The sequence below is a fragment of the Nycticebus coucang genome, chromosome 1 (assembly GCF_027406575.1).
Source record: "Nycticebus coucang isolate mNycCou1 chromosome 1, mNycCou1.pri, whole genome shotgun sequence".
Lineage (NCBI taxonomy): Eukaryota > Metazoa > Chordata > Mammalia > Primates > Lorisidae > Nycticebus > Nycticebus coucang.
The window spans coordinates 112,574,647-112,588,722 of NC_069780.1; the positions used below are offsets into that span (position 1 = coordinate 112,574,647).

The following is a 14,076-nucleotide window of genomic DNA, read 5'->3' on the forward strand; positions in this document are numbered from 1 at the left end:
CTTTCTGAGGTAATGTAACTACAGAGGAAGAATGCCTAAATTGACATTGTTATTTTTATTAATACGCATGTCTTCCTGAATACAAGGTGAATCAGCTCTCAGAATTCCCCATGACTTAAATATCTGCTCATCATTTCCGTCATTTTCACTTTCTGTGATGAGATTTCTTTCTATATTTTTGTTGCCGTACTTCTGCCAATGATAGGTTACTTTCAGTGGGAATCTTACTATCTGTGGAAATCACCTAACATGAGGTATACTTGCTATTGAAATCAGGACAGAATAGCCAGGCTGAGGGCAGGGAAGTCATGATGCTGTTCAGGATCAGCTTATGGATTATGTGGGGTAATTGTGTTATCACCTAGTAACATGTAGGGGGAAAAATGCACATGTACTTATCTCTGAAGAGCAAGAATATATAAAACATGTATTCTATTAGAATGGCGTATAAATCAGTAAATGGTTACAAATTCTATTATATCTCCTCTTCTAGGGATGGTAATATCCTTTCAAACACTCTGGTTTTTCCTCAGGCACACTTTGCATCGTGCACGTTTCAAATTCTGCCAACACTCAGCTATTGTAGAAGAATGTTATTTTAAGAAGAAAGGGATCAATGTCTCCCTAAACTTGGGCAACAGAGAAATTATTGGTCAAAGGGATACAGTTATGTGACAAAATGCATTTTGGTAGAGAAATGGTAATGTGTTCGGTTATTATAATATTTTATTCTTTAGAAGCAGCTTATCAACTGATAATTTATTCTAAGTTTAAATTATTCATCAAGAAAGATTCATGAGCTCAAAAGAGAAGATTTATATGTGTTTTGTGAATAAATTGCATGGAGTCTAACCAAAAATGGAAAAAAATAATGAAATAACACTCTATCAGACAGTAAGCAGTTATAATTTGACACCCTGGTGTGTGGGTGTGTTTTAATCTAAAAGAATGAGTTTATCAATGGGTAAAGGTGCGATAATAAACTTATGTACTTTTAATAAATTACTTCAATTATAAGGGAAATACTTTTGTGGTAACATAAAGATATGTAATTCATATCCTCAATAATAACAGTTTAGAATTTTTTTTTTTTTAAGAAGAGTTCATCCTTTGAAAAATATAAGATAGATGACTGTGGTGATGTCTCATTATCATAACCTCTGTTACTTGATGGTGCATATCTTTTTTTAACACATCTTTTAATAAAGATTTGATTATAATCACTTAGCATAATTTTAATGAACTATAAAACACTTTATTCAGTGGTTGAATGAAGCAATTTTTAATAAGACTTTTGGCAAGGATCTTGCTAATTTAAACTAGAGAACACTTTCAGCTCTGTAAGTTTGTGTGGTGTCGTAGTTAGACCTGACACCTTGGATGACACTTTAAAAATGCATCAGCGCAAACCTCTAAGTGCTTTGATTTCAGTAACAGTGGAGAAACAGATCAACACTTCTTTAATACGTCTCACACAGTTAGACATAATGAAAAATAGTCATTAACAATTATTGGCTCCTTCTTTCTATAAAGACTTCATATTTTTATAATAAACAGATGAATTTTTATTTAAACTGCAAAAAATGAAAACTTTTTTGATCATAGTCTTGCAACTGTGAGTGACCAAAATGGCTTTTTTTGGTGCTACATTTCTAATTATTATGCATTTGTCTTTGAAAAATGATATGCTTAATGTTTTTGAAGGAAACATAAAATTCCTTTAAAAATCTTTATTTTGCCCTATCTGTCCTTCCAAATCTGTGTTACTTGGAAGTGCTATGAAGTCAAACTGGTAGTTAAGACTTCTGACATCCCATAATGCAATAACAAATGGTGAACTGCAGTGAGTATTTCTATTTAAAAAGAGTAAATTTTGATCCCAGCTAACAAAAGTCCTGAAATATGTAATAAGTTTATTTAAAACTGAGATGTTATAATGCCATTATTTATTATCCTACAAAACACATGGAATCACAATTAAATTTTATATATGAAGTAATTTTTTTCTTGCTCTTTTGACGATATTTCCCTAAGGGCATATGATATCTGCATTTTTCCGTATTGTAATTCATAACTATAGGGATTTGCTGTAGCAATGGCATTGCATTTATTGGACCTCACTTGTTGAATTTTTTAAATATTGTGGGAACAAATCTGAATCAGCTGGCACAGAGCAAAAGCATGAAATGTCATCTTAATCAAAGGACGGACTCCACAGCCCCTGAGTCCCAGGTCAGTGATGCTTATTGTTGGTGGCCGACCAGCCTTCACGCTGCTGGATGTGTTACCAAGTGAGCCAACCAGTCTCCCAAGTCCCTTCCTGAGCTGATCAAAGTGGGGAGAACTAATGTAACAGGCTGCCAGGATAATAGAACTAAGGGCTGGTTTGCAGACAGATAGATGATAAGAAAGTAAGTGGACAAATGGATGGATGGATGGATGGACAGACAGATGTTACACTCAGTGCAACATGGAGGAGACTTGTTGGTTTTAACCCCGAATGTCCATAGTGAAAACAGTTTGTGATTGCTTTTGTAAGGATCCTGCTTCCAAAGCGCGGATGACGTGACTATCGTAGGTTTAATCAGTATCCTGAGTCATCCTTATCGATAGGATGAAAGCATCCGTGAACAATGGTTGTGATGAACAGTGATTATAGTCTGACAAGGAAAGCTTATGCAAATGATTTATTTGTGTATCTGCTTATTTTTAATATCTTAAATGGTCAAAAGGTACTGATAAAAGGAGATAGTGCTCCTATGAAAACATGCCTCTGTAATGAGTAATGTTGGCTGACTTCACTCTTATATTTGCATCTCAGGCTTCACAATTTCAAATCTATTTTGAATGTTTCGAGTGTTGAAGAATTGCTAAACTATAATAACATGATTAAAGCCCTGTACACATTAAGGGCAATTTAAAAATATCGTTTTGAGTAAGAGCGTAGTGGCTTATTCTTGTTCCACTGATGAAAAAGTCCTTGAAGATTTCTATGATTTATTTTATATAGCTGGCTGAAAAATAGTTTTTATATTAATTGTTAGAATTAAAAAAAATAACCTCTATGGTTTAGTTTTATTTACCTGAGGAAAAGAGATTATCTTCTAGATTTTTTAGTTTAAAATCTGTTTAATTTTTCAATTCATATTTAGTGTTCTGATCTTGGAGAAAAAATTTTCTTAGTATGTGTTAGATTTTTGGAGGCAAAAATAGAAATAAATAAGATTCTCAATGGATTCATTACTTTCATAAATCAGAAATGTCAGTCAGCAATTCATTATTCAGAATAACTTCAATAATTTTCCTGTATCAGTTTGTTGTCTCTGTTTTATTATTCTGTTTCCTTTTGCATTATTTTATAATCTCAGCACTTTTAAAATGGCACTTTTCCTCACTTAGTCTTTGTCTTGAGGAAGACTAAGATGTAATAAGTATGTGTGATTATAGTCAAAAATAGATGTTCTCTGGAAATCATTAGTAGTTCAGGCTGCTTTTCTTGACCTCCATAATAAAATCACCACTTTTGTTGAGGGTGTGTGATTATTACTACTGCTGTCCTTAGAAACTTTAGTGAAAGCAAGGCCTTGGCTGGCCTGTTGTAAATTTCATACTTACCCAGACCAATAAATGGCACAAGGGTCCACAAGAAAATTAAACCGTTAAATCAAACCTTAAATTAAGGCCTAAAAGTATACAAGAATATGGGTTGTAAATGGAATATAAATGTTGGTTGATGAATGACAGAAGTAATTAAACATGACATGGAAGCTCAGCTCAGGGATTTCAAGGGATCCAAATGTGGCCGATATTTTTGTTTCTCAAATTTTAACAGAGAAACCTAAGTCTTAAATCTTGATCGTTAAAATTCCCACCCCACTCCTAAAATTCACAAATCTCTTTTTCTCTTCGCATATTCGGCACATAATTAGGTTAAGAGCCTCTGCATTTATCCGAGGAAGATTGGGAAGTATAGAGTTGGTGCAGCTTCAATATCAGTCACCCCAGACTACCTAAAAAATAAACTAATAATCCATGTAAACATTAAATGGCTATCTTATTTGTTAACTACCTTAGATCTGGAGCCAAGGCTTCCATCTTCATTAAAGTTGCCTCCACGTATCTGCATTGACATAAAACTCTTCTAGTTACATAACTTTTGTTACTGACTCAAGTTATACCAAGAGAAATTTTTTGTATATGGATAATTCAAGCACTAATTTTTAATATGATAAATAATTTTCCCACATGTTGCTGAACATGCTGCTTTATTTAAAAAGAGTTTAAAATCAAAGTGAAGAGAATTCACAAAGGAAAACATGTACCTTTTCTAAAGTTTAGAATAGGATCATTGAGTTAAAAAATAGTATAGCATCAAACAAATAGTGCAGTCATTCCCAAGATTTGTGCCCCAGTGTCTAAATGTCAGCTTATTTTTTTAAGCATTTTTGCTTCTCTGTTTAGAAACTGATGTGAGAATGTGTCAAGTGTGACAGAGCAAAGGTATAAATGTAAATGAATCACAACCTTGTGCTTATGGTAGAACAATGTCTTAAATGTAAATGAATCACAACCTTGCGGTGATGGTAGAACAGTGTCTTAAATGCAAGACTTTTTCCCAGTGACCTCTGACCTCAGTCAGCTTACCTGACCAAACCAGAGGCAGGTGACTTGGGAAAATGTAATTGGTTTAGTTAAGAGACAGATTTCATGTGAAAAGCACGGGTAGCTTGTATAGACAACCTGTGATGTAATTCTAGATCTAAACTCAGATTATTTAAACTGTTGAATACCTGAAAATATTTTGGCTCACTATTATTTCCTAATATGATTTTTGGTACCATGTTTGGAAGGAATATATGTCTTTAACTAAATGTCACTCTGAGTGAGTTACCATCCATCAGCACATATCTGTTAAGTACCTATCACGCATTGGGTGCAATCTTAATCCCTAACACAAAACGTAGAATAATCAAGGAAGTCGCAAACTGCTTCCTCTTCATCCCAGTGACAAAGACCAATGCTTGCCCAGAACTGTCATCAGATTTCCATAACTGACACCCAGACAGGATGCAAAACTTTCAAGTTTAAAGGAAGAGTGTGATTTAGATGTTGTGTTTTAGAGTGGTTAATGATTTTTTTTTTATTTCTGAAAGTTAACTTGATTTCATTTCATTAATGTCTGAGAGAATTAAATAATAAAATATCCAACTTGAATTCATTGTTTTGTTTTCAACCCAACCACTCTTAGTGTTAATTTAAAAAATTATTTTTGGTAAGCTCAAAGCTAACTAAGTCATTTATATTGTGTTATGCTCTAGTAGATCATAAAATTAAGAACTTTACTCCTAGAAGGAATACAGAATTTTAAGCCATAAAATGTAACCACATTTAAATAGGTAAATGTTTATGTAATAAGACTTCTATAAATCATTCTTTTAAAATACTGTGAAGGCCCAAGTTTAATACAATTGTTTTGTTAAAAGTAACATACACTATCTGCTTCATTTTAAAATCTTAAAATCTGCTTAAACAGTTCTACTTTCTACAGTGAAACATTAGACTCTGAGATATATTAATGAACAATTAATAATAAAGAGGTAAGTAAACTCTTTAAAAAAATATTGAAATGATCCCCTCACAACTTACTACCACTGATGTCAGAGATGAACAAGATAAAAACTTTAATTTATCCACGGGAAGAAAACTTACAATTTCTAAATTTTTAGGATATACAATTTGGGGGGTTTTATTTGCTTTGATTTTATTTATTTTGATTTAGAATACTAATTATTCTTAGTAACATCTTAACATTTAGCTAAATAATTTGTTTGCTTTTAGGAACTCTCAGAAAACGAAGTGGTTGGATCTTATTTCTCTGGGAAGTCTTTCTTTTGGAGGGTAAAGTCTCAATCTTTTATATTCTTGAATTTTAGTCCTGGACAGTAGTTTTGAAAGTTAAATGAAAGAAATGAAAGAAATTCACTTTTTAAAATAGGTTCCCAAATAGATGTATTCATTTGTCCTCCTCGTTGACTTTTATTACCAATCATCTAGGTAACTAACTCTTAGTTCTTCATTTGGAAAAGTGAAGAACTTCATGTGTTTAACATTTCCTTGAACTCAGTTCTTCATGGAATCAAGTTTATTCAAAATTCTGAATAGGCCCAAGAACCTTCCAGGAATGAGATGGTGATGTATAAAAGGTCTATTAAAGCTTCTCACAACCCTAGTAAAATGGGATTATTTTCTTTTCCATTTCTGTTTGGGAAAAATTTACTTCAATTATAATGATCTATGCTAGATATATATATATATATATATACATACTAAGTATATACTAGATGATGGGTGCTCTTTTCTTGAAAAGAAATCATACAATTTAGAAAACAGCAACTCTACTTTTGATTTAAGTAAACAAAAAAATGAAAATTTCACAGATAATTTGTCTTAAATGCCATTGCAATTTAATTCAATCTTCATTGACTTCAGCATAATGACCTTTCTCATCCATTTTTTCTTGGCTATCATTCCGCATTACACACAGCATGATTTGTTACTAATGCACTTGCTACTTTGCCTTTAAAAGTCTCCCCCTTTCTTTGAAAATTCACACTTGATATATGATTAGGTAGCAATCAATAGTGCAATGAAAATGGTTTTCTTAGGGCCTGGCCATTTTCCTTTCTTAGTTCTCAAACTTGAAAGAACTCTCATGAGTGCATGCTCATGATTGAAAACTGCCTTTTTCTTTAGAATGTTAAGATTTATTGTAGTGTCTCTTAAGCAGACTGGCTGTTACCAAATTAAATGGAAGCCCCGTCTATTCAACCTGCCTGCTCCAACATATTTTCTTTTTTCCTTTTTTTTTTTTTTTGTAGGCTTTTACTGTTGTAAGCTTATTTTAATTCTTACAGTGTTTTCATTGCCTTCGGTTTACCGTATGGCTGCCTGCACTGAACTCACTCTGCATCTATGCTTAGATAACAATAATTCCTCTTGTATGGTTATGTATTTTCCATGAACACACAGGAAGATTGATTTTACATTGTTCCTTGATCTTAAGTGGAAAATGGCTTTATCCAAAATTTTGTGCTTAAGCCCCACACACGGTGAATTCATACAGCACACTTTTTTGATAGCAGCATTTTAGGGGTATTCTGTGTCTAGTTTGCTCCATGTACCGCAATGTTCAGACTAGTCATTGTCACTGAAGAGTTGTCACCAGGGCCAATACGTTTAATACGTTTCCCTTTCCAGGAGCTCCCTTGACATCTTCTTTCCACTTTGCAACTTCCAAATTAGTTTCCCACTTATTAGTACTTCCCACTGGGTTGTATTCATCCTTAAATATTCTTTAATAACCTTTCTCAAAATCTTGAACTGTCTGATTTTAGAATAACAGACAGGTAAATTCAAAAAAAATATTTTTTAATCTAAGGTACAGGGATAACTTTTTTTCTTGATGTATGACAACAAATAATTGACAAATTAATTGAGTCAGAAAGGCAGAACATTGAGGAGTCATTTATTTTACCAATGGGGAAATGAAGGCCCAGAAAATTGATGTCGTTGCTCTGAGGTACCCACATGGTATGATCAGGACCAAAATTTCTCCTTCTCTGAATGCCATAGAAGTATGTTTTGGGCGGTGCCTGTGGCTCAGTAGGGCTCCAGCCCCATATGTTGAGGGTGGCGGGTTCGAGCCCAGCCCCGGCCAAACTGCAACAAAAAATAGCCGAGTGTTGTGGTGGGCGCCTGTAGTCCCGGCTGCTTGGGAGGCTGAGGAAGGAGAATCACATAGGCCCAAGAGTTGCTGTGAGCCGTGGGAAGTCATGGCACTCTACCCAAGGATGGTACAGTGAAACTCTGTCTCTATAAAAAAAAAAAAAAAGAAGAAGAAGAAGAAGTAGATGTTTTGAAGAACTTGAAGCTGTAGAGTCCTCTTTGGATTGTTGGGGAATAGAGATGTCATTTATAAATAGAGCTGCTCCTTAGTTTTGTTTTGTTTTGTTTTGAGACCCTTTTAAATTCCTCTTCCATTATGTCACCCTTTTCTTCAGCAGCTCTGTAAGCCACCAAAGGACAGATGTGTTTGAGAGCTGTGAGGTTGCTGTGCTTGATGTCCCATTTACAAAATCAAAAAGCAGTGACCAGTCTACTTTGGATGGATATCATCTTGCATAGTCACTCAAAGGTTATCAAAGGTCACTCTGATAACCAATGCCTTTGCTTTGTACCCAAACAATATTGTTATTCTATAGATGTATATGGAAGGAGGTTACCCATGAATATTTTTAGATATGCGCATAAGCTAAATAGCTCAGGAAAAATCATGCATGAAGAGTGTCCTTGTGTTTTGTGGGCTAAATAGGATATGATTTGAGAGAAATTCTTACTGGAATTTGTAAGAATCAATACATGTGTCTGGGAGAAAGCAACTGACCCACCTGGGGTGGAACTGCATCCCGGTGAGAACTGGTCACTGTAGGTCAGTGCCACTTGTCAGGTCTTAATTCTCTTGAGAATGAAATAATGAAGAACTTAACTGATACAGAGATATTATAATTTTCCAAATGCATAGCATTTATAATTCATCCAAACAATCTTAGGATATAAAACCTTAAGCATCTGATCTGGCAATAACCATGTTTCCCATGAAAACTGTAAAAATTGTGTGAAATCAAATCAGATTACTCTAATTAAATCAGAATTTTATTAAAGACTGTAGCTTCCCATTAATTGGTGCCAACTTAGTGCAGTTCTTTCAAATATTTAGCATGCTTTCTTCTTAGTTATCTCCATTGAGTTGATATCTAGACTCTGATAACAGAATTAATTGAACAAACTTGAAGAATACTGTGGTGAACAAAGAGAAATGTTAATTTTTTTTAATTGCCCAGGGTAGAATGCCGTTGCATCATAGCTCACAGCAACTGCAAACTCTTGAGCTCAAGTGATCCTCTTGTGTCAGCCTCCAGAGTAGCTGGGACTACAGGCACCTGCCACCACACCTGGCTCAATTTAGAAACAGAGTCTTGCTTTTGCTCAGACTGGTCTTGAACTCCTCAGCTCAAGCAATCTACCTGCCTCAGCCTCTCAGAGTGCTGGATTATAGGTATATGCCACTGTGTCCCACCTAGAACTGTTAATTTTTTAAAATAGAAAAGGCTGGAATATGCCAAGATACTTCATACAAAAATGGAGAAAAGGCAAAAAAGACTACATAGAAAAATGCAGAACAATTGGACGTCACATTAGGGGACCGCCTTATAGTTGGGTCTAGCAAAAGTGTGGTTGAATGAAAAGACTGAGAAGAGATACGGACTTGGTGAAATAAGAATGTGACCCTGCGTGAAGTGCTTACATTCTGAGCAACTCAACCATGCACAGTATGTGTATATCCCCAAAGAGCTCAGGAATTAGTTACACTTTTAGGTATGAAAATAAGACTTAAAAATGTGTGCAAATTTTAATTGAAAGTCTCAAAACTAAAGGTCCCTGTGAGTCAAACCCAGGACTATGATTCCTTTCCCTTATCAGTGGTAGAAATTTGTAGACTATTTTAGTAAATCAATTAAATCAAATATATATGAGGACTTTTTTATTACCATTTATTTTGCACCTAGTAAATGCTTAAGAACTTTTGTTTGGCCACCATTAAAGTCAGAGAGGACAGTTAAAACATCTTATGTGAGCATAAATAACTTCCGGGCACCATAAGTTGTATCTAGAAGCAATAGAAATACAAAAGGAAATTTAAGGATAAAAACCAGAAGAATTTCTCTAGGGATTATGGTGTCAGTAAACCATCTTCTAAGAAAAAAAGAGATCAAAGCTTTGGTATTAGATGAGACACTTCAAACTGGGTTGCGCAAAGCACCAGGAGGGTTTTCTATAAAAGCAATCCTGCCTTGAGAGGGTGGACAGACCACGGAGCAGACACACGCGTCGGGCTTCCTCATCCAGGTGCAATTCACTGGAATAAACTCCGCAGGGAAAGGAAAAGATAGACCAGGCCTATGCCTGGGATTAAGCTAATAATTGCTCCACAGTCTGGTCTTTGCAGCACAAAACAGTCATTCTAGGCTGTCATTATCTCTCCTTTGTAGTGTCTCAGAGATCATTTGATTAAATAAAAGCCCATGTGCTGAAAATAGAGAAAAGAGCTGCCTCCACACATGGCTTATTGTAAACACACAAGCAGTGTCTTTCACTGCAGTTTCAGTGACGTTTGGAAGGATTAGGTACTCATGATAAAATCCAGGATAACAAAAGCCAAGGGTTATTTTGTACATAACAGGGAGAGGATGGGTAGAACTATATTCCCTTAGTCACATGTTAAATCTAAATAGGTTTTTTGATTTTGATCTGTTTTTTAAATCAGGATCTAAATGGATACATCCTATTATTAGTGATCTAGTTTTCCAAGGAATGGAATTAGTAAATTTTATTAACTGTAGTTGAAATAGTAGAATTGTTCTCCATTTATGTGCTAGATTCTATAACTTCATCAGCTTATTAGATATTAGGCCATAATTTACTATAGCAGTAAAGTTAACTCTCACATGCTTTACTGAACATCACATGCTGGGGTCACCACCACCTGCTTCCTCTACACCCCTTCTTAGCCTTTCTCAGCAATCTATAAATGCGGCATACACTGCATCCAAACAAATCAATTTGAAAATCCTTTACCAATTAATTCCCTTTTTTTTTGGTACCCTGAACTTCTTAGTATCTGTCCAAAAATAAATGAAATGTCATGGGGAAAATCAAGGATCATATGTCAGCAGCCCCGACTCAAATCTCAGTTTGCCAGTCTCTAGCCATTTGCTTTTGAGTGGGGTTATTTATCTTCTCTGTGCCTTAGTTTCTTTACCTCCTTCTGTCATGAAAAACACTGGAATATGAGAATGTAGCATGTAATTTCTGTTTAAGAAATGTTTCTTTCTTTTTATGGGATGTAGTGTATCTTTCAGACTGTCCAGGGCCCATCCTCCCTGCTCATGCAATTAATATTAAAGCTGACAGCTCTTACCACAACCCCGCCAGACACTTCCTCCAGCTGCTCTAAAAGACCTTTAAGACAGACTCTCCACTCCACCATGATACTTTCCTTCTGGAATTTCCAGTTCTGCTGTATCTTCTTAATCCATCTCTTTCTGCTCTTGGTCTTAAAGTGAAGGCATCTTTAGGTTGCATTTTGGTAGCAGACACAGCAAAGGGAAAGTAACATAGGACCAATTTCTCTGTTATTTTAGTGATATCTCTTTAATCATTTGAAAGATTCACAGGTAGGATACAAGGTTAATATGATCACAGGTATTCCCTGTCCATGTAACACTTATTCTTCTGGAGACTCATCCCCTTTTTTAACATTATAAAAATCTCCCAAAAATTTGAAGCAGCAGACTTGGAAAAATTACTCTTTCCGTGATTTCCCTTGCTTGGTTTCTCGCCTCTGATATAACTATTGACAAAAACTCAAAACCACTTCAGCAGTCTCCTGGCCATAGAACCTGTGGGCTTTATTTTCCTGACCGCTGCATCACTCTGCTGAGGAAGTTGGCAGTGGGAACCGTAGTGTTGCATTGGCGTTTATCTTCACTGTACTGCAAAGCACTAACTGGCAGTGACTTGAGGAACAAGTACATATCTGTTTTCAGATACTGAGTAATTCCAAATGCTGATCAAAATGGGGGTTGGAGAGTAGCACGAAGTTTTTTCAGATGGTTCTGATCATTCGTTTTCATCCAGACATGTGGCAGGCCTGTTCTTCCTGTGCTGGGCTTGTGCAGAGCAGAGCTTCCGAGTCGTTGTTGCCAAAACATACAAGTAAGTTCAACCATTCAGTTCATTTATTTTTTTCTATGCTTGCATGAACTGTGAACTCTGAGGGCCGACTTACCCATTCCTTGTCCTAACCTATTTTATACATAGGAAAAGGTATCATCATCTTGAATTCTCTCGCAAGGAATAACAGTACTAAACTAATACTCTCTTTAAAGTACCTGCCTATTATTTCTAAAATCTAACTAATGATACACGTTATTGACTAATTGTTTCAGAGTTTGCATTTTCTATTATTACCTGCTATCTTGATGTTCTTTATTAATTTTGAGCTGGGATGCAGGTTGCTTATGCGAGGGCATCTCAAACCTTGGTGTGTGAGGATCCTGTGGGGTGTGTGTTGAGATACAGCCTTGGCCTCCACGTTCAGGAGGATCAGGCCCAGCAATTTCAATACGTTGACTGCTAAAATTTGAGAACTACTGCCTTAAAAGTTCAAAAATTATTTCTTCCTTTTGTGGGCTTGTTTCTTTGCTTTGAAACTGGATTGGTTTTTCTCTTTATTTTTCCCTCTTTTTTCCTTTCTTCCCTCAGAGGGGGTTCTGATTCACCAAGGGCCTGACTAGAGCATGGCCCCAGGCAACTGAGAACCAGTGGTGCTTTATTAAGGGAGATCTTGGATTTATTTAATACTCTTTGCCTTTTAGGTGCTCAATAAATGATTTCTGGTTGAGTGATTATCAACTTCAATAAATACATATTATCTAAGTATATCCTATGAGAATAAATTAATAATGGAAGGACATAAGGTTCTCTCTTTAAATGACCCACTTCTCTCTTTAAATGACCCAAGTATCCAGACTAATCTGTTTTCCTGGTAGTAAATTTAGAGGAAGGACTAAGGAAGGTCTTCAGGTAATATAAATAATATCTCTGCCAGAAAGTGGATAATGCTACAATTATATTAATAATAGGTGGTATCTGAACACAGGGGAAGGCGAGTGTGTAAGCTCTATATAACATTTAAAGAAAGAGCCCTCACACACGTGTGTGTGTCAGAAGCCCCAGGGGCTGGTCAGACCAGAAGCTGTTGGTGGGGATGGCCCAAGGGTCTGAATTTCTCACAAGTTCCCAGGTGGTGTCACTGGGGCTGGTCTGTGGACCACACATGGCTGCACAGAGGAAGGAAACTTTTAAACAGAGAAGCAACCCTGAAGGTACATGGGAGAGCAGGAGAGTCACTGGTTTTCAAAGTCTCTTTTACCTGTGGATTTCTCATCCCTATACTTCAGTGAGCTCCCCAAGACCTTGATTTTAAAAATACATAAAAGTAATAAATGACTCTCCTAGGTGAGCTAATCTTCTTTGTTTGCAGAATATACCTTTTCCTATGCAGGCCCCCAACACCTGTTTCCGCAGCCCCATATACACATGGAAGAGTGTTCTTAGTACATTTGGGGCCTGAGGTATAATCCTGAAAGCCACAGGTAAGGAGACAGAGTCCCCGAGAGGGCGCGCCACCGAGCTCCGCAGTGCGAGGCCGGGAGGAGGCGTGAGGAGCTTCTGTGCCTGTCTGCCGGGCATCTCATGGCTGCCTTTACGTTTCTATCCACACTTAGACTGTCTGTTCCATGACTATGCAGTTACTCAATAAAATCTACAGCTGAATTATGGGGTTTCTTTTTAGTGAAGCCCCATTTACAATAATAATTATTAATAAAGAAAAAGATAATTTTAAAGTCTGAATAATGTCTCAGAGCCTTTGTTCCTTTTCCTTCTTCTTTTTACCCTTTTGCATAGGTTACCTTGATTCTCACATGCATTAGCCCTGTTTTTGTGAAGAAATCCTCTGTTTCTTCCTCCCTCTTCGATCCTCAGGTTGTTTTGGAAATGTCCTTGCAGACTGTAGAAAAGTATTTCATGACAACTAATGACAGTAGGCAAAGCATCCATTAAGTTCATTTTATTCGGTGAAAGTATGAAGGATGCCTTGGAAAGCATTCGTCCTGCTTCCTCACCTGCAAGTGAAGGTCATGTTCTTATGTGAAAAAAAAAAAAAAAGGAGGAGGGACAAGCAAGAAAGGGTTTTAGGTGTGGCATTATCAAAGATACCAGCTTAGCACTGCTAACTGCGGATGCTGAGCAGCCTAGATTATACCCACCTATTATTTGATGGCTTCTGAGGAGTGCATATATTCTTCAATAAGCTGAAAGATTGTAAATATACATGTACTCATGGAATAGGTAATTTCCATGTAGGAAAATTTATACTGGAATATCATTTCA

At 36.1% G+C, this 14,076-nt stretch overlaps 1 protein-coding gene across 11 annotated transcripts in view; it reads left to right on the top strand.

The window, feature by feature from the left end:
- MCTP1 (multiple C2 and transmembrane domain containing 1) overlaps window positions 1-14,076 on the top strand; it is a 621,784-nt gene that overhangs the window by 378,020 nt on the left and 229,688 nt on the right. For 7 of the 11 annotated variants that reach the window (XM_053586428.1, XM_053586455.1, XM_053586444.1 and 4 more), the window contains 2 exons: window positions 5,839-5,898; window positions 11,758-11,835. The exons of the other annotated variants lie outside the window; for them this stretch is intronic. In XM_053586428.1, the coding sequence (XP_053442403.1) occupies window positions 5,839-5,898; window positions 11,758-11,835 (138 nt within the window). The remainder of the gene's footprint in view (window positions 1-5,838; window positions 5,899-11,757; window positions 11,836-14,076) is intronic. 11 annotated transcript variants of the gene reach the window in all.